The sequence below is a fragment of the Anolis carolinensis genome, unplaced genomic scaffold (assembly GCF_035594765.1).
Source record: "Anolis carolinensis isolate JA03-04 unplaced genomic scaffold, rAnoCar3.1.pri scaffold_10, whole genome shotgun sequence".
NCBI classification, from domain to species: Eukaryota; Metazoa; Chordata; class Lepidosauria; order Squamata; family Dactyloidae; genus Anolis; species Anolis carolinensis.
The window spans coordinates 2,772,381-2,793,356 of NW_026943821.1; the positions used below are offsets into that span (position 1 = coordinate 2,772,381).

General features: G+C 41.0%; 1 protein-coding gene across 6 annotated transcripts in view; it reads right to left on the reverse strand.

Annotated features, from left to right (window-relative positions):
• The window catches only part of rtn2 (reticulon 2), a 35,754-nt gene extending 18,993 nt beyond the window's left edge, over window positions 1-16,761 (reverse strand). Inside the window, exons 1-4 of one of the 6 annotated variants that reach the window (XM_062962566.1) lie at window positions 16,284-16,761; window positions 9,907-9,951; window positions 8,822-9,292; window positions 4,930-5,175 (exon numbers count right to left, since the gene is read on the reverse strand). In XM_062962566.1, the coding sequence (XP_062818636.1) occupies window positions 4,930-5,175; window positions 8,822-9,292; window positions 9,907-9,951; window positions 16,284-16,746 (1,225 nt within the window). In that variant the 5' untranslated portion in view covers window positions 16,747-16,761. The remainder of the gene's footprint in view (window positions 1-4,929; window positions 5,176-8,821; window positions 9,293-9,906; window positions 9,952-16,283) is intronic. The other 5 variants (XM_062962567.1, XM_062962568.1, XM_062962570.1 and 2 more) reach the window with 5 other exon arrangements.
• Between the last annotated feature and the right edge of the window lie 4,215 nt (window positions 16,762-20,976).

Here is a 20,976-nt window from a genome sequence, read left to right on the forward strand (position 1 = left end):
CGCACTACAAACTAGAGCTGACAGCTGGCACAACAAAACATTGCATGGAAAGTTCTTTGACAAAATTGAAGGAAAAGCTGATAAGGAGAAGACCTGGCTCTGGCTCATGAATGGGACCCTGAAGAAGGAGACAGAAGGCCTGATCCTTGCAGCCCAGGAGCAAGACATCAGGACAAATGCAATTAATAATAATAATAATAATAATAATAATAATAATAATAATAATAATAGAAGACCTGGCTCTGGCTCACGAATGGGACCCTGAAGAAGGAGACAGAAGGCCTGATCCTTGCAGCCCAGGAGCAAGACATCAGGACAAATGCAATTAATAATAATAATAATAATAATAATAATAATAATAATAATAGAAGACCTGGCTCTGGCTCACGAATGGGACCCTGAAGAAGGAGACAGAAGGCCTGATCCTTGCAGCCCCGGAGCAAGACATCAGGACAAATGCAATTAATAATAATAATAATAATAATAATAATAATAATAATAATAATAGAAGACCTGGCTCTGGCTCACGAATGGGACCCTGAAGAAGGAGACAGAAGGCCTGATCCTTGCAGCCCAGGAGCAAGACATCAGGACAAAGGCAATTCAGGCCAAGATCGAAAAATCAGCTGATGACCCAAAATGCAGACTGTGCAAGGAAACCGACAAAACCATGGATCATATCCTCAGCTGCTGTAAGAAAATCGCACAGACTACAAACAGGAGCACAACTATGTGGCCCAAATGATTCATTGGAACTTATGTCTCAAGTACCACCTCCCTGCAGGAAAGAACTGGTGGGATCACAAACCTGCAAAAGTCTTGGAAAATGAGCACGCAAAGATACTGTGGGACTTCCGAATCCAGACTGACAAACTTCTGGAACACAACACACCAGACATCACAGTTGTGGAAAAGAAAAAGGTTTGGATCATTGATGTCGCCATTCCAGGTGACAGTCGCATTGACGAAAAACAACAGGAAAAACTCTCAGGACCTCAAGACTAAACTTCAAAGACTCTGGCAGAAACCAGTGCAGGTGGTCCCGGTGGTGATGGGCACATTGGGTGCCGTGCCAAAAGATCTCAGCCGGCATTTGGAAACAATAGACATTGACAAAATCACGATCTGCCAACTGCAAAAGGCCACCCTGCTGGGATCTGAGCGCATCATCCGAAAATACATCACACAGTCCTAGACACTTGGGAAGTGTTCGACTTGTGATTTTGTGATACGAAATCCAGCATATCTATCTTGTTTGCTGTGTCATAATAATAATAATAATAATAATAATAATAATAATAATAATAATAGTAATAATACATCACACAGTCCTAGACACTTGGGAAGTGTTCGACTTGTGATTTTGTGATACGAAACCCAGCATATCTATCTTGTTTGCTGTGTCATAATAATAATAATAATAATAATAATAATAATAATAATAATAGTAATAATACATCACACAGTCCTAGACACTTGGGAAGTGTTCGACTTGTGATTTTGTGATACGAAACCCAGCATATCTATCTTGTTTGCTGTGTCATACAATAATAATAATAATAATAATAATAATAATAATAATAATAATAATAGTAATAATACATCACACAGTCCTAGACACTTGGGAAGTGTTTGACTTGTGATTTTGTGATACGAAACCCAGCATATCTATCTTGTTTGCTGTGTCATACAATAATAATAATAATAATAATAATAATAGTAATAATACATCACACAGTCCTAGACACTTGGGAAGTGTTCGACTTGTGGTTTTGTGATACGAAACCCAGCATATCTATCTTGTTTGCTGTGTCATACAATAATAATAATAATAATAATAATAATAATAATAATAATAGTAATAATACATCACACAGTCCTAGACACTTGGGAAGTGTTCGACTTGTGGTTTTGTGATACGAAATCCAGCATATCTATCTTGTTTGCTGTGTCATAATAATAATAATAATAATAATAATAATAATAATAATAATAATAATAATAATATAATAATAATAATAATAATAATAATAATAATAATAATAATAATAATAATAAGAAGAAGAGTCTAGGACTCTGGCAGAAACCAGTGCAGGTGGTCCCGGTGGTGATGGGCACACTGGGTGCCGTGCCAAAAGATCTCAGCCGGCATTTGGAAACAATAGACATTGACAAAATTACGATCTGCCAACTGCAAAAGGCCACCCTACTGGGATCTGTGCACATCATCCGAAAATACATCACACAGTCCTAGACACTTGGGAAGTGACTTGAGATTTTGTGAAACGAAATCCAGCATATGTATCTTGTTTGCTGTGTCATACAATAATGATAATAATAATAATAATAATAATAATAATAATAATAATAATAATAATAATGGGAACTCATTGAAAAGGGACCCTCTTTCAGATGAGCAGACCCTCCCTCTCGTCTCAAGTTTTTGCTGCTCTCAGCAGCTGCTATTAATACCTACTGACTGGGTGCAGCTACAATCCCGCTCTGGGCATAAGGCCAGGGGCTATTTCCCATCCCATCGTCCCCACGCCATGAAACCCAGGAGGACGCCGAATGTCACAAGAGCCTTTCAGTCCAGGGCTATATCTGGACCATGCAAATTATAAGTGCATTGATAGTGCTTGAATGTTCACAGCTCTGTCCTTTGGGATCCTGGGATCTGTTGTTTGGGGAGGGGCTTAGAAACTCCAATCCGGGTTGTCATCTCCAAATTACAGAACTGGATGAGTTTTGCAAGGATCAATACTATACCATTTGAGGCTCCCTACAAACTGCTGTTGAGGGTGCCCAGCTCTGTTATTTTTCTCCTGCAGATTGTTGATACAATACTCTTTGGAAAGGACCGTTTGTTTTGGAAGTACCGTATATACTCGAGTATAAGCCGACCCAAATATAAGCCGAGGCACCTAATTTTACCACAAAAAACTGGGGAAACTTATTGACTCGGGTATAAACCGAGGGTGGGAAATGCAGCAGCTACAGGTAAATTTCAAAATGAAAATACAGTAGAGTCTCACTTATCCAACATAAACGGGCTGGCAGAATGTTGGATAAGCGAATATGTTGGATAACAAGGAGGCATTAAGGAAAAGCCTATTAAACATCAAATTAGGTTATGATTTTACAAATTAAGCACCAAAACATCATGTTATACAACAAATTTGACAGAAAAAGTAGTTCAATAGGCAGTAATGCTATGTAGTAATTACTGTATTTACAAATTTAGCACCAAAATATCACAATGCATTGAACACATTGACTACAAAAATGCATTGGATAATCCAGAACGTTGGATAAACGAGTGTTGGATAAGTGAGACTCTACTGTAGAACCCAATGAAATTATTTTGAGGCATCAGTAGGTTGAAGGTTTTTGAATATTTACCATATTTCAAAGAAAAACAGTAAATTAGCTCTGTAAGTGGAAAAGTAGGGTCAACAAAAACAATACGGTATTAACAATAACATAATAACATAATAACACTTCGACAACACATAATAACACTGTGCCGTGCCAAAAAATCTCAGCCGGCATTTGGAAACAATAGACATTGACAAAATTACGATCTGTCAACTGCAAAAGGCCACCCTACTGGGATTTGTGCACACCATCCGAGAATACATCACACAGTCCTAAACGCTTGGGAAGTGTTCGACTTGTGATTTTGTGATATTATTATTATTATTATTTATGATATGAAATCCAGCATGTCTATCTTGTTTGCTGTGTCATACAATAAAATAATAATAATAATAATAATAATAATAATAATAATAATAATAAACTTCATTTATATTCCTCCCTATCTCCTCCTGGGGACTCAGGCCAGCTTCCAACATAGTAACAAGCAAACATAGAATGCCTACATAAACAATGCAGAGCTAGATATAGATCTATAATTATATATATTAATTTTACATATGCATTTCCCCCTGAAATGTTTGCAAATCCTCTCTCTAGATATGTGCATTTTCCTCCTGCAATATTTGCAAGCCCTATTTATCAATGTTTATATCTATCTAGACATCCGTGTGTGCGTGTGCGTGCGCATTTTCCCTCTGCACTTGCAAACACGCGAGGGTAAAATTCATATAAAATTCATATATAAAATTAATGTATACATATAGGATCAGATATACAGGGACATAGAAATCTCTAGATACCTATATTTATATAGGATTTGCAAAGACCTGTAAACATATGAGGGGAAAATTCATATATGATTGTTTTTGTAGGGAGAACATCTATATAAATATTGAGAAGCTTTGGGGCATGCATTTGCCCAAGGAAGAAATGCAAGCAAAGCCCCCCTAAAAACAACTTTGTCCTCTTTTCTCCTGCCCTTTCCCACCTCTTTTCTTTCTCCCTTTTTCAAACTCTAAAAGTAGCCAGAAAAGGCTTTTTAAAGCTTCTCTCCCCCTCCCAAAGAAACCCACCTCATTTTTGTTTCCTTAGGAATAAAAAGAAATACACACCTTCTGTTGCTCTCTTTTCCCTCCTTCCATCCCTTTGGACTCAAATGTTCTTGCAATAATAGTAGTAGTAGTAATAATAATAATAATAATAATAATAATAATAATAATAATAGTAATGAATCGTGCAAATTTGCAAGAATTTCTTTTTTTCTTCCCTTTCTGCCCATGCAATCTGGTTTGCAAGGGTTTCTCTCACACTCTCCTTTCGCTTTTGAAAACATTTGCTTCTTCTCTGTCTCTCTCTCAAAAAAAATATAAGATAACCATCCTGGGAGGAGAAGCGAAGAAGGGAGGTTTTGGAAAAGAAAACATACTGTAACCTCCAGGATCCGCTGCTGGCTTGACCTTGACCCAAATAAATAAGGGCTGAAAAACTCGGCTTATCTTCAAGTATATACGGTACTTGTAATGAAATGGTAACAAAATTTCATCTCACCTAGGATGCATATTTCCAGCGGGCTCTCTGATTGGTCTGCTTGCGCCTGACGCTGCTCTGTGATTGGCTCCCAGCTTAGTCCCGCCTCTCCTTCCTCCTCGTCTCTGTTGTCCAGTGATGGGCAATGGTCATGTTGAAGAGTCGAGGTCAATATACAGAGGTGGACACTTCTGGTCCCATTCGGTCCTCCTTCTTCCAGTTCGGGATCCGAGGCGTCCAGTGGCGGAAGGTCACCCAGGGATGTCTCTGAAGGTCAAAAATCAGGGTCACAATTAATTGTTTGTTTGACCACAGAGTTACCTTAGAGCAGGGGTCCCCAAACTTTTTAAACAGGGGGCCAGTTCACGATCCTTCGGACTGTTGGTGGGCCGGACTATAGTTGGCCACTGAGCAATAATAATTATTAATAACAACAACAACAACAACAATAATAATATTAATAATAAAGAGGGTTGGAAGAGACCCTTTGGGCCATTGAGTCCAATCCCCTTCTGCCTTTGTGCACTGAAAGCACAAGCAAAGCATCCCTGACAGATGGCCACCCAGCCTCAATGTTAATAATGATAATAATAATAATAATAATAAATGTGCCGTGCCAAAAGATCTCAGCCGGCATTTGGAAACAATAGACATTGGCAAAATTACGATCTGCCAACTGCAAAAGGCCACCCGACTGGGATCTGCAAAAGGCCACCTTACTGAGATCTACGCGCATCATCCGAAAATACATCACACAGTCCTAGACACTTGAGAAGTGTTCGACTTGTGATTTTGTGATACGAAATCCAGCATATCTATCTTGTTTGCTGTGTCATAATAAAAAAGAGGGTTGGAAGAGACCCTTAGTCCAACCCCCTTCTGCCTCTGCGCACCAAAAGCACAAGCAAAGCATCCCTGACAGATGGCCGCCCAGCCTCAATGTTAATAATAATAATAATAATAATAATAATAATAATAATAATAATAATAAGGGTTGTAAGAGAAGAAGAGACCCCTTGGATTATTTAGCCCAACCCCCTTCTGCCCTTGTGCTGTGGGGGCCGGATAAATAGCTTCAATGGGCCGCATCCGGCCCCCGGGCCTTAGTTTGGGGACCCCTGCCTTAGAGGAACTAGAAATCCCAAGAAGCATCCTCTCCAGGTTCTCTTTGCATGACTCTTGCTAGAAGTTGGCCATGAAATGGCATTGGAGGACTGAGCGGTTTGCAGAAAGAACATATCAATCAATGTCAGAAATAATACAATATATATACTGTATATACTCGAGTATAAGCCTAGTTTTTCAGCCCTTTTTTTAAGACTGAAAAAGCCCCCCTCGGCTTATACTCGGGGTGAGGGTCCTGGTTGGCTTATATTTGGGTCAGCTTATACTCGAGAATATATGGGACAGTTATTATTTTTCTCTATTATTATTGGTATTATTACATTTATTATTTTTCTCTATTATTGTTGCTACTATTACATTTATTTTACTCTATTTTTATTATTATTATTAATACTTTTATTATTTCACTCTGATGTTATTATTATTATTGCATTTATTACTTTACTCTATTTATTATTGCATGTATTATTTTCCTGTATTTATTACTGTATATACTCGAGTATAAGCCTAGTTTTTCAGCCCTTTTTTTAAGACTGAAAAAGCCCCCCTCGGCTTATATTCGGGGTGAGGGTCCTGGTTGGCTTATATTTGGGTCAGCTTATACTCGAGAATATATGGGACAGTTATTATTTTTCTCTATTATTCTTGGTATTATTACATGTATTATTTTTCTCTATTATTATTGTTGCTAGTACAGTAGAGTCTCACTTATCCAACTACAAAAATACGTTGGATAATCCAGTACAGTAGAGTCTCACTTATCCAAGCTAAACGGCCTGACAGAAGCTTGGATAAGCAAATATCTTGGATAATAAGGAGGCATTAAGGAAAAGCCTATTAAACATCAAATTAGGTTATGATTTTACACATTAATCACCAAAACATCATGTATTGCAACAAATTTGACAGAAAAAGTAGTTCAATACGCAGTAATGTTATGTTGTAATTACTGTATTTACGAATTTAGCACCAAAATATCACGATATATTGAAAACATTGACTACAAAAATGCGTTGGATAATCCAGAATGTTGGATAAGCGAGTGTTGGATAAGTGAGACTCTACTGTATACTGTATATACTCAAGTATAAGCCTAGTTTTTCAGCCCTTTTTTTAAGACTGAAAAAGCCCCCCTCGGCTTATACTCGGGTGAGGGTCCTGGTTGGCTTATATTTGGGTCAGCTTATACTCAAGAATATATGGTACATTTATTATTTTTCTCTATTATTATTGATATTATTACATTTATTATTTTTCTCTATTATTATTGGTATTATAATAGAGTCTCACTTATCCAACATAAACGGGCCGGCAGAACGTTGGATAAGCGAATATGTTGGATAATAAGGAGGCATTAAGGAAAAGCCTATTAAACATCAAATTAGGTTATGATTTTACACATTAAGCACCAAAACATCATGTTTTGCAACAAATTTGACAGAAAAAGTAGTTCAATACGGAGTAATGTTATGTTGTAATTGCTGTATTTACGAATTTAGCACCAAAATATCACTATATTGAAAACATTGACTACAAAAATGCGTTGGATAATCCAGAACGTTGGATAAGTGAGTGTTGGATAAGTGAGACTCTACTGTATTACATTTATTTTACTCTATTTTTTATTATTAATAATACATTTATTATTTCACTCTGATCTTATTATTATTATTACATTTATTATTTTTCTCTATTATTGTTGCTACTATTACATTTATTTTACTCTATTTTTATTATTATGATTATTATTAATACATTTATTATTTCACTCTGATCTTATTACAGTAGAGTCTCACTTATCTAACATAAACGGGCTGGCAGAACGTTAGATAAGCGAATATGTTGGATAATAAGGACGGATTAAGGAAAAGCCTATTAAACATTAAATTAGGTTATGATTTTACACATTAAGCACCAAAACATCATGTTTTGCAACAAATTTGACAGAAAAAGTAGTTCAATACGCAGTAATGTTATGTTGAAATTACTGTATTTACGAATTTAGCACCAAAATATCACGATATATTGAAAACATTGACTACAAAAATGACTTGGATAATCCAGAACCTTGGATAAGCGAACCTTGGATAAGTGAGACTCTACTATAGTCCAATACGCAGTAATGTTATGTTGTAATTACTGTATTTATGAATTTAGCACCAAAATATCACGATATATTGAAAACATTGACTACAAAAATGGCTTGGATTATCCAGAAGCTTGGATAAGCGAGCCTTGGATAAGCGAGACTCTACTGTAGTCCAATACGCAGTAATATTATGTTGTAATTGCTGTATTTATGAATTTAGCACCAAAATATCATGATATATTGAAAACATTGACTACAAATATGGCTTGGATTATCCAGAAGCTTGGATAAGCGAGCCTTGGATAAGCGAGACTCTACTGTAGTCCAATACGCAGTAATGTTATGTTGTAATTACTGTATTTATGAATTTAGCACCAAAATATCATGATATATTGAAAACATTGACTACAAATATGGCTTGGATTATCCAGAAGCTTGGATAAGTGAGGCTTGGATAAGTGAGACTCTACTGTATGTGTGGTTGTGGCGGGGTGCCCACTTCCACAGAGAAGCTCCCACTTCCAGGAGACACCAAAGGCCCTCCTTCCAATGACATTGCGGATTAAAGCGAGTGCCATGAACATGTCTAATGTCCTCCACAAACACTCTGAGCCTTGGCAATTCAAGTGCACTAAAAACAATACAACAACAATGGTTATGGGAGATGTAGTCCAGAAAAAGGATCTTTTCCTTAAGTACCTGAGGAGGAATCACTGCTGCTGCTGCATTGCCCGCTTTCCTCGGCCCGCACCGCAGGGCTGTGAGGTTGAGATGCGAGGTGTTCCTCTCCTTCGGTGTCCGCTTGTCCGGAGTGGGCTTCCCATCCCGCAAAGGGATCCAGTCCCGGCCCGCCGGTCTCGGGGGACGGACACAGGCTGGGAATGTTCTCCAAACTGTCCCCCAGCGCCGGCACAAAGGTCTCGCAGGTCTCCGTCCGGGGGAGCGGGGCCCGTGCCCGGCGGCCGTGGGAGTCCCTCCGGTTCCGGGAGCCCAGGTCCCCCGAATTCGGCCCCGCCCCTCCTCCCCCACTATTGGGGGTCGCGATGGTGATGTACGAGAAGGTCAGCTCCCTGGGGGTGCCCCATTCCACCGAGGCCTCCTCTTCCTCTTCATCCTCCGAAAACTCCCTTGCCGTCTGCAGCTCCGGGAAGTCGGACTCGTCGTTGCCGCCTGAGGACAGGAAGAGGTGGCAGTGCTCATGCAACGCAATCTATGGGGCCGGGCTGTGGCGCAGGCTGGTGAGTAGCCTGCTGCAATAAATCACTCTGACCATGAGGTCATGAGTTCGAGGCGGGGTGAGCACCCGTCAATTAAAAATTTTAAAAAATAGCCCCTGCTCGTTGCTGACTTAGCTACCTGAAAGATAGTTGCATCTATCAAGCAGGAAATAAGGTACCACTTATAAAAAAAAGTAGGGAGGCAAGTTTAAGTAATTTACGACCTGGAATGAGGAAGTGCCGTCAGAGTGGATGATGAAGCAGCTGCTCCCCCTTGTGGCCAGAATCGAACATCCCCTCAGAAGAAGGTTAAATTGCCTCTGCGTCTGTCTCTGTCTCGGTTCTATGTGTTTATGGGCATTGAATGTTTGCCCTATATGTATATAATGTGATCCGCCCTGAGTCCCCTTCGGGGTGAGAAAGAAGGGCGGAATATAAATACTGTAAATAAATAATAAATAAAATATGTTCAATTGGACCTAGCAAGTATAGGTAAGTCTTTCTTACAAATTAGAAATATGGATAGGCTTATGGGATATTCAACAGCTCAGAATGATATCTGCTCACCGTCTGTAGAATCTGGTGTGGTGGAGGCGGTTGAAGGAGATTCTTCTGCAAGAAAACAGAGCGGAGAGGAAAGCCTTAGAAGAACTCATGGCAGGGTTCCCATTCACTTGACAACACCCAGAATTCCCCAACAGGCATGTCAGGTGGGAGCTGGAGTCCGAAAAACAAAAGTTTCCAAGCTCTGGATGCGCTTGGCTTCTCTCCTAAGACGTACATCCTCTCCCATTTGCAAGTCATCCAGGAAATGTGTGGCCTCCCTATGCGTGGCTATGGAGGGAAGCAGAGGTGCATTAATGTAAGATCTGGAGCGGTGCCACAACCAGAAAATCAAATCAAATAATATAATAAAACTAGCTGTGCCCGGCCACGCCTTGCTGTGGCAAAGTGGTGGTGGTACTGGTTAAAAATTGTTGTGTAATTTTTACTTGACGTTATTTGCAATTTTTTATTAATTTTAATGTAAGTTATATTTTTATTTATTATATTTTATTATTTTCTTGTATTATTTTTAGTTATTTTCTGTTATTATAGTATTTTATTGTATTAATGTTTAGTGTTTTTTATTGGGTTGCTAGGAGACCAAGTTGGAGGAGCTTAGCCTTCTAACTGGCAGCAATTGGATAAAAGCAATTATTCCTCTCTCTAATTAGGACTTTATTTTTCTTTTCTTTTTGTTGTATCAACCTAGAGGCGTGGATGATGGGTTGTGTTGTCAAATTTCGAGGTTGGGGGGCCTGTAGTTTTGTTGTTTTGTGGGTCGTCGTGATGCCATCACTCTTTTATATATATAGATATAAGGTTCTGATGCATCTTCCTTGTTCCACAACTGCCAAGGCTCAATGCTATGCGATCCTGGGAATTGTAGTTCTACTAAGGGTGCAACTACACCAATGATGGGCAAGCTTTTGCGCTTGGTGTGTCAAAATTCACCAAAAAACCTAGCATGACTTGGGTGGTGTGTCACTTCGAGAGAAAAAAACAACATAATTTCTCAATATGTATAGTTTAAATAACAAAAATATGTAATTGTAATATATAACTGTATTCAATAAATCAAAAACTATTTACTACCATTATTTCCATGTACAACAATCTAGGGTACCCCTTGCAGTTTCCACGCTGATTTCTCTCTATTGTAGTTTCAATGTAGTCATGAATAATGAATAATATAATAATAGTAATAATATAATAATATACTACAATAATAATAGAATAATAATAGAATGAATATATATATATGTAATATGCATAATTCCCATGGAGTAAACAACAAAACCACTGGACCAAATCACACCAAATTTGGCCACAAAAGACATTAGTCGTCCAATCAATCTGCATGCGGCAGCGTGTCCGCAAAAATGGCTAGGCGTGTCAGTGCTGACACGCGTGTCATAGGTTGGCCATCACTGCTATAGGATAACATTGACCCCATTTGAACTGCCATGGTTTAATTCTATGTAATCGTGGGAGCTGTAGTTTTACAAGGTCCTTAATCTTCTCTGGGTGCATCTTCTACATTGTTAAATGAATTCTGGGAGTTGTAGTTTTACAAGGCCCTTAACCATCTCTGGGCACATCCTCGTAGTAAAATTCATCCTGGGAGTTGTAGTTTTACCAGGTCCTTAACCTTCCCTGCATACATCTATACCAGGCATGGGCAAACTTCGGCACTCTGGGTATTTTGGACTTTAATTCCCACAATTCCTAATAGCCTACAAACTGTTAGGAATCGTGGGAGTTGAAGTCCAAAATACCCAGAGGGCCGAAGTTTGCCCATGTCTAATCTATACAGTGAAATGAATCCTGGGAGTTGTAGTTTTACAAGGCCCTTAACCACCTCTGGACCCATCTACACAATAAAATGAATCCTGGGAATTGTCGTTTTATAGGGTCCTTAACCTTCTTGGCGCATCTACAAAGTAAAATGAAGCCTGGGAGTTGTAGTTTTTCAAGGTCCCTAACTTTCTCTGGGTGCGTCCACATTGTAAAATGAATCCTGGGAGCTGTAGTTTTTCAAGGTCCCTAACTTTCTCTGGGTGCATCCACACTGTAAAATGAATCCTGGGAGGTGTAGTTTTACAAGGCCCTTAACCACCTCTGGACCCATCTACACAATAAAATGAATCCTGGGAATTGTCGTTTTACGGGTTCCTTAACCTTCTTGGCGCATCTACAAAGTAAAATGAATCCTGGGAGTTGTAGTTTTTCAAGGTCCCTAACTTTCTCTGGGTGCATCCACACTGCAAAATGAATCCTGGGAGTTGTAGTTTTTCAAGGTCCCTAACTTTCTCTGGGTGCATCCACACTGCAAAATGAATCATGGGAGTTGTAGTTTTACAAGGTCCTTAACTTTCCCTGGGTACACCTACACAGTGAAATGAATCCTGGGAGCTGTAGTTTCACAAAGTCCATAACCTTCTCTAGACACATCTATACTTTAAAAAGAGTGCAGTCTGGAAATGACTTTAACTGCTATGGAATCCTGAGAGTTGTAGTTTTGCAAGGTCTTGAGGCTTCTCTGCCCGAGAATTCAAACTACAACTCCCAGGAGGCCGGAGCATGTATCCACGGCAGCGAAAGTGGAGTCAAGCTGCATTTCTTCTATAGTATTTGTGCCCTGAGATCCCTCTGATCACAGGGTTTTCTTAATCCACCGCTCAACACCATTTATGGCCATTCATGGCATGCGCCATGAATTATATATCACGCCAAAGTAGGACAGATTTTGATCAGTTCTGAGAAACTCAGAGACTAAAATTAGCTCCAAAAAAGAGACAAAAGCGGAGGGAAAAGAGTAGAATGAAAGCAAAACATATCAAACCAAAAGCCTACCTGGTCCATGGTTGGAGCAGTGGACTCTACACAGTAGAATTAATGCAGTTTCACCTCACTTTAACGACCATGGCATCCTGGGAGTTGTAGTTTCTGCGCTCTTTGGCAGAAGAGGCTCAAGACCCTGTCGAAATACAACTCCCAAGGCTGCATAGCATTCAGTTGTGACAATAAAGCGGCATTGAACAGTATTAACTGTATTGTGTAGATGCAGCCCAGGACTCTATGGAATTCTGGATTCTCACTCATGGCATTGGGTGGGTCACACTCTCTCAGCCTCAGAGGAAGGCCAAACCAAGCTTTGCCTGGGTAAATCTTGCCAAGAAAACCCTGATAAATAGCAGCGTAACAAAAGTTTTGGGGTCAGGCCTGCAATGCACGGGGACGATTACTGTATATACTCGATTATAAGCCTAGTTTTTCAGCCCTTTTTTAGGACTGAAAAAGCCCCTCTCAGCTTATACTCGGGTGAGGGTCCTGGTTGGCTTATATTTGGGTCAGCTTATACTCGAGAATATATGGGACATTTATTATTTTTCTCTATTATTGTTGCTACTATTACATTTATTTTACTCTATTTTTATTATTATTAATAATACATTTATTATTGCACTCTGATCTTATTATTATTATTGCATTTATTCTTTTCCTTATTTATTATTATTATTATTACATGTATTATTTTACTCTATTATTATTAAAAGGATATATTAAAAGCACATTTACATTGAAGAAGATGAGAATAATGATTTGATCAGAGATGGACAGTCTTATCTTAAATTACAGTTTGATGTAATGCATGGAGGAGAGAAAGTGGAGTATAAATAAACATAATAAACATATTAATAATAATAGTAATAATAATAATAATAATAATAAACTTTCCTATCCAGATTTGGGTTCAGTGACAGAGTGATAAACAGTGGGGTACCAAACATTTTGGGGACAGGCCTGTAATGTATAGAGGAGAGAAAGCGGAGTATAAATAAACGTAATAAACACATCAATAACAACAACAACAACAACAACAACAACAATAATACACTTTCCTATTCAGATTTGGGTTCAGTGGCCGAGAGATAAACAGCGGGCCAGGCCTGCAATGCATAAGGGAAATTATTATTATGATTATGTTTATTTATACCCTGCTTTTTCTCTCAAACAGACTCAAAAGAAACATTATCAAATATTTTTAAAAGGTAAAGGTTTTCCTCTGACATTAAGTCTACTTGTGTCCAGTTCCGGGGGTTGGTACTCATCTCCAGAGCCGGCGTTGTCCGTAGACACCTCCAAGGACATGTGGCCGGCATGACTACATGGGACTCAGTTATTATTATCATATTACTATTACCATTGAGGAGCCCCGGTGGCGAAGTGTGTTAAAGTGCTGAGCTGCTGAACTTGCAGACTGAAAGGTCCCAGGTTCAAACCCCGGGAGCGGAGTGAGCACCCGCTGTTAGCTCCAGCTTCTGCCAACCTAGCAGTTCGAAAACATGCCAATGTGAGTAGATCAATAGGTACCGCTCCGGCGGGAAGGTAATGGCTCTCCATGCAGTCATGCCAATGGCCACATGACCTAGGAGGTGTCTATGGACAACTCCGGCTCTTCGGCTTAGAAATGGAGATGAGCACCAACCCCCAGAGTCGGTCACAACTAGACTTAACGTCAGGGGAAACCTTTACCTTTACTTACTACTACTATTATGTTTATGTTTATTTATACCCTGCTTTTTCTCTCTTTCTTCTTCTTTCTTTTCAGGTTTTGGGGTCCGTGTCAGATCAATAAGTGGGGTGACAAGGCTTTTGCGGGTCAGGCATTGAAAATACGGGGGCAAGAAGACTTTTGCAGATGAGGCACCTAATGCATAAGTAAAGTAAAGGTTTCCCCTGACATTAAGTCCAGTCATGTCATGACTGCATGGAACGTCGTTACCTTCCCACTGGAGCAGTACCTATTGATCTCCTCACACTCTGGCCGTTGGTGCTCATCTCCATTTCTAAGCCGAAGAGCCGGCGTTGTCCATAGACACCTCCAAGGTCATGTGGCCACTGGCATGACTGGATGGAGCGCCGTTCCTGCCGGAGCAGTACCTATTGATCTACTCACACTCTGGGCATTGGTGCTCATCTCCATTTCTAAGCCCAAGAGCCAGCGTTGTCCATAGACACCTCCAAGGTCATGTGGCCACTGGCATGACTGGATGGAGCGCCGTTCCTGCCGGAGCAGTACCTATTGATTTACTCACACTCTGGCCGTTGGTGCTCATCTCCATTTCTAAGCCGAAGAGCCAGCGTTGTCCATAGACACCTCCAAGGTCATGTGGCCACTGGCATGACTGCATGGAGCGCCGTTCCTGCCGGAGCAGTACCTATTGATCTACTCACACTCTGGGCATTGGTGCTCATCTCCATTTCTAAGCCCAAGAGCCAGCGTTGTCCATAGACACCTCCAAGGTCATGTGGCCACTGGCATGACTGGATGGAGCGCCGTTCCTGCCGGAGCAGTACCTATTGATCTACTCACACTCTGGGCATTGGTGCTCATCTCCATTTCTAAGCCGAAGAGCCAGCGTTGTCCATAGACACCTCCAAGGTCATGTGGCCACTGGCATGACTGGATGGAGCGCCGTTCCTGCCGGAGCAGTACCTATTGATCTACTCACACTCTGGGCATTGGTGCTCATCTCCATTTCTAAGCCGAAGGGCCGGCGTTGTCCATAGACACCTCCAAGGTCATGTGGCCATAGGCATGACTGCATGGAGCACCGTTACCTTCCCGCCAGAGCAGTACCTATTGATCTACTCACACTCTGGGCATTGGTGCTCATCTCCATTTCTAAGCCGAAGAGCCGGCGTTGTCCATAGACACCTCCAAGGTCATGTGGCCATAGGCATGACTGCATGGAGCACCGTTACCTTCCCGCCAGAGCAGTACCTATTGATCTACTCACACTCTGGGCGTTGGTGCTCATCTCCATTTCTAAGCCGAAGAGCCAGCGTTGTCCATAGACACCTACAAGGTCATGTGGCCACTGGCATGACTGCATGGAGCACCGTTACCTTCCCGCCAGAGCAGTACCTATTGATCTACTCACACTCAGGGCGTTGGTGCTCATCTCCATTTCTAAGCCGAAGAGCCGGCATTGTCCGTAGACACCTCCAAGGTCATGTGGCCACTGGCATGACTGCATGGAGCGCTGTTACCTTCCCGCCAGAGCAGTACCTATTGATCTACTCGCACTCAGGGCGTTGGTGCTCATCCCCATTTCTAAGCCGAAGAGCCGGCATTGTCTGTAGACACCTCCAAGGTCATGTGGCCACTGGCATGACTGCATGGAGCGCTGTTACCTTCCCGCCGGAGCAGTACCTATTGATCTACTCACATTGGCATGTTTTCGAACTGCTAGGTTGGCAGAAGACCCAATGCATAGAGGCAACCTTTTCCTATCCAATGCCCGGCTTGCATTGAGAGACCACCCAACCCCTACTCCAACCCCCACACCCGTGACCCCTCCCACCCTTTGGCACCCCCTTTCCAAAGATACCTACTGCAGTGGGCAAACCCCAGGACTTGCCCCATGGCCGACGTCCGCTTCCAGGTCCATGCGGGCCTCCCCCTTCCTCCTCCTCTTCCTCTTCTTCCTCCTCCTCCTCCTCCCCCTGGGCCCCCTCCCCAGGCTCATCTCCCCCAAGGAGGGCCCATGGTGGAGCCCCCCTCCCTCCCTCCTTCCCCAAAAGGAAGAAGAGAAGAAGAAGAAGAAGGGATGCTGGAGGGAAGACAAAGAGGGTGGAGGATGCGGCAGACAAAAAGGAGAAAGGGGGGAAAGAAGGGATGGAGGGAGGGATGGAGGGTGCTTTTGAGTGGGGGGAGCACAGGGTGTGGCCGGGAAGGGGGGGGTCCTGGAAGAGGAGGAGATGGAGGAGAAGCAGGGAAAGAGGGAAGGAAGGAGGGAGGGAGGGAAGGAAGGAGGAGGGAAGGGGCGGGGCTTGGAGCCCCCACCTGTCCATCAGCCTCGGCCCCGCCCCCTTCTCTGCAAAGCACAATAAGAAGCAGGAAGAGCCAATGGCAGTAGAGTATGGGGAGCCACTGGCTTTTTTCTCACTCTCTCTCTCTCTCTGTCTCCAGAGCTGTCCATGGTGCTGAAGATGCAAAGAGATTGGCGTTTCAGCACCACGGAAAGCGCCCTGCCAAACCTGCAAGAGAGAACCAACATGGAATACAATACATTGCACACATTGTGTTGTCGAAGGCTTTCATGGCCGGGATCTGTGATGACTCATGGGCCATGTAGTCCCGTTCCTAGCACTGTTGTGACAGATGAAGAGGAAAACTTAGGTTTCCCACCGTTTCAGCCAGAATTGGAGCTTTTTCAGCCAGAATTGGAGCCCTTGCACCTGCAGGAGATTTGCCTTCCAGAAGTCTGCCAAACAAGCCTTGAGCCGAAATCTCCCCCATTTTCTCGCCGTGATTATTATAAACAACAGAAAGGCGCTCAGGAGGCGTCTCGCAGGAGCGCTAGGATTGCTGCCAGGCATTCAGCTGATTAAGCCTGCTTCCCATGGGAAACTTTAGGGAGTCATGCATCTGGACACAGGGAATGGCTTTTGGTTCTGGTTCCCCAGAGAATTGTTCTTTGGCGGGAAAACGAGACCCTATTTAGGTGTTTTGCCCACGTAGGAATCTTGCGGAGTCAATTCGTCAGCTTCGGGAGTAGGTTGTGTGTGGACTACGCTACTCCCGCGTCCAAGTCCTTTGCTCCGTTTTGAACCTTGCCTTGCTCCACGGACCTTGCCTTGCTTTCCGGACCTCGCCACGAATTTACCACGGATCCTGTTCTTGCTCCTCGTTTCTTGTTGCCTTGAATTAAGCCTAGTGTTCCGAGAATCAAGTTTACTTCCTAGCCTTGCTTAAGTTTCATGGACTAAAGGACCTTGTCATCTCCCCTCACTTTGCTTGGCAAAGTGAGTGTTTCGGTTACTGGATTACAACTTTGGACCTTAATATTTCATATTGGACATTGTTTTCTTGGACTAATTTTGACCTTTCCTGAAAGGTCTACTTCTGAACTATTTTCTACACTTGCTTTTATTAACTTTATATATTTCCTCAATAAAGATATTAGATAGATTCTGGCCTCTGTGTATGGTTATTGGTGCTCTGCAGCCTGGGTCCTGACAGGATCACAGGGTTGTTGTACCCTGTTTCCCCTAAAATAAGACATCCCCAGGAAATAAGATCTAGTAGAGATTTTGCTGAATTGCTAAATATAAGGCCTCCCCCAAATGTAAGACCTAGCAACATTTGTGTTTGGAAGCATGCCCGCCGAACAGAACACCAGAGCATGCAGAATCAGTAAATGTACATACCATAAAGTGTTGTACATGGAAATATTTGTAGTAACAAGAATTCTTGATAGGATTCACAGTTTGTCTGGTTATGCTGGTTTGTGATGACAACTACTGTACAGTATATAATAAATGTTCTTTTTTTTTGTTCAACAATAAATGTGAATTCTTCTTCATGGAAAAATAAGACATCCCCTGAAAATAAGACCTAGAGCATCTTTGGGAGCAAAAATTAATATAAGACCCTGTCTTATTTTCGGGGAAACACGGTATGTCTTTCGGGCTGTGTGGCCATGTTCCAGAAGTATTCTCTCCTGACGTTTCGCCCACATCTATGGCAGGCATCCTCAGAGGTTGTGAGGTATGGATAAACTAAGTGAGGAAAGGAAAGAATATATATCTGTGTAGAGTCCAGGGTGTGGCAAGAGTCCTTTGTCACTGGGAAGCCAGCATTAATGTTTCAGTTAATCACCCTAATTAGCATTGGAAAGGTTTTGTCCCTTGCCTGGGGGCATCCTTTGTTCAGTCAAGCCCTCAGAGTGTTGGTTCCCATCTACTGTTTTAATTTTAGAGTTTTTTTAATATTGCCAGATTTTGTTCATTTTCATGGTTTCTTCCTTTCTGTTGAAGTTGTCCACATGCTTGTGGATTTCAATGGCTTCTCTGTGTAGTCTGACATGATAGTTGTTAGAAGGGTCCAGCATTTTTGTGTTATCAAAACCTGGCTACCAGTATTACAAAACTCCAAAATCAAAACAATAGATGGGAACCAACATTCTGAGGGCTTGACTGAACAAAGGATGCCCCCAGGCAAGGGACAAAACCTTTCCAATGCTAATTAGGGTGATTAACTGAAACATGAATGCTGGCTCCCAGTGACAAAGGACTCTTGCCACACCTTGACTCTACACAGATATATATTCTTTCCTTACTTAGTTTCTCCATACCTCACAACCTCTGAGGATGCCTGCCATAGATGTGGGCCATAGATAGGAAAGAATACTTCTGGAACATGGCCAGACAGCCTGAAAGACATACAACAACCCATTGCACACATTGCATGGAAAAATCCCACTCTCCCCATTTCCCGCTCTCCTGGTGTAAAGGAGACTCAGCCTGATGTACCACTGCATTCCCCTGCAACAACAACAACAACAACAACAACAACAACAACAACAACAACAACAAAAACAATACAATATTTAAAAATGAAAACAATTTTAACCAACATAAACCTATCAGGATTTCAATGAAAAGTGTGGGCCTGCTTCTGGCCAATGAGATAGTCAAGTTAATTAGGATTGTTGTTGTTGTTGTTGTTGTTGTGTGCCTTCAAGTCATGTCAGACCTTGGCCGAGCCTAAGACTAAGCAGATAATATAAGATAATTTATTTCCCATACCACCATACTTCACCACAGCAACATGTGGCCGGGCACAGCTAGCAATCTATATATATAAATGAGTGATGGCATCACGGCGACCAACAAAACAACAAAACTACAGGCCCCCCAACCTCGAAATTTGACAACACAACCCATCATCCACACCTCTAGGTTGATACAACAAAAAGAAAAGAAAAATAAAATCCTAATTAGAGGGAGAGCAATAACTGCTTTGATCAAATTGCTGCCAGTTAGAGGACTAATCTCTGCCCACTTGGTCTCCTAGCAACCAACTCAGCCCAGGGGACAGGCAGACTTAGGCCTTGGCCTGTTCCACAGATTATCAGATTTGCACTGGATTATATGGCAGTGTAGACTCAAGGCCCTTCCACACAGCTATATAACCCATTTATAATCTTATATTATCTGCTTTGCACTGGATTATCTTGACTCCACACTGCCATATAATCCACTTCAGTGTGCATTTTAAAGAGCTGTGAAGAAGGGGCCTCATATAATCCAGTTCTAAGCAGATAATATAAGATTATAAATATAATATGTAATAATTACTGTGATATAGAATCATAGAATCATAGAATAGTAGAGTTGGAAGAGACCTCATGGGCCATCCCGTCCAACCCCCAGGAAATCGCATTCAAAGCGATTAATAATAATACAGAACAATATAATCTCTAAAATCAGGACAGTAAATAAAGAGCAACACGCTGAAAGCATAAGCCACAGCAACGCGTGGCCGGGCAAAGCTAGTAATATATAATAATCATATTATACTATATAATAATATATTGTATATGCATATAATATTAATATTATAATGTAATACAATATAATAATCATCATAATAATACATTATTATAATGGTATATTTTATTACATGTAATATTACTAACAATATTACAATATAGTGTTATAGCACAATATAGCAATATATAATGCCTATATTGTGCTATACGAATAATATATTGTAGGTACATATGACTTGTAAGTCGCCCTGAGTCCCTTCGGGGTGAGAAGGGCGGGATATAAATGTAGCTAATAAATAAATAAGACTAAAATTAATTATTTATTTACTGCATTTATTTACTACATTTATATCCCACCCTTCTCACCCCGAAGGGACTCAGAGCAGCTGTATGTACATACAATATATTATATTATTAGCATAGCACAATATTAGCATTATATATTACTATATTGAACGATACCACCGTAATGTAATATTATATGTAATATATAACATATAATTAATATTATTACATGGTATTATTACTAATATATTGTATAACATTATAATATTATTATCAACATTATATGTATATACAATATATTATATTATTAAAAATGATATAAAATATTATATTATAAAACTGAGGGTGGGGGCCAGGTAAATGGCCTTCGAGAGCCGCATCCGGCCCCCAGGCCTTAGTTTGGGGACCCCTGCACTATACTATAATATTATATGTAATATATAACATATAATTAATATTA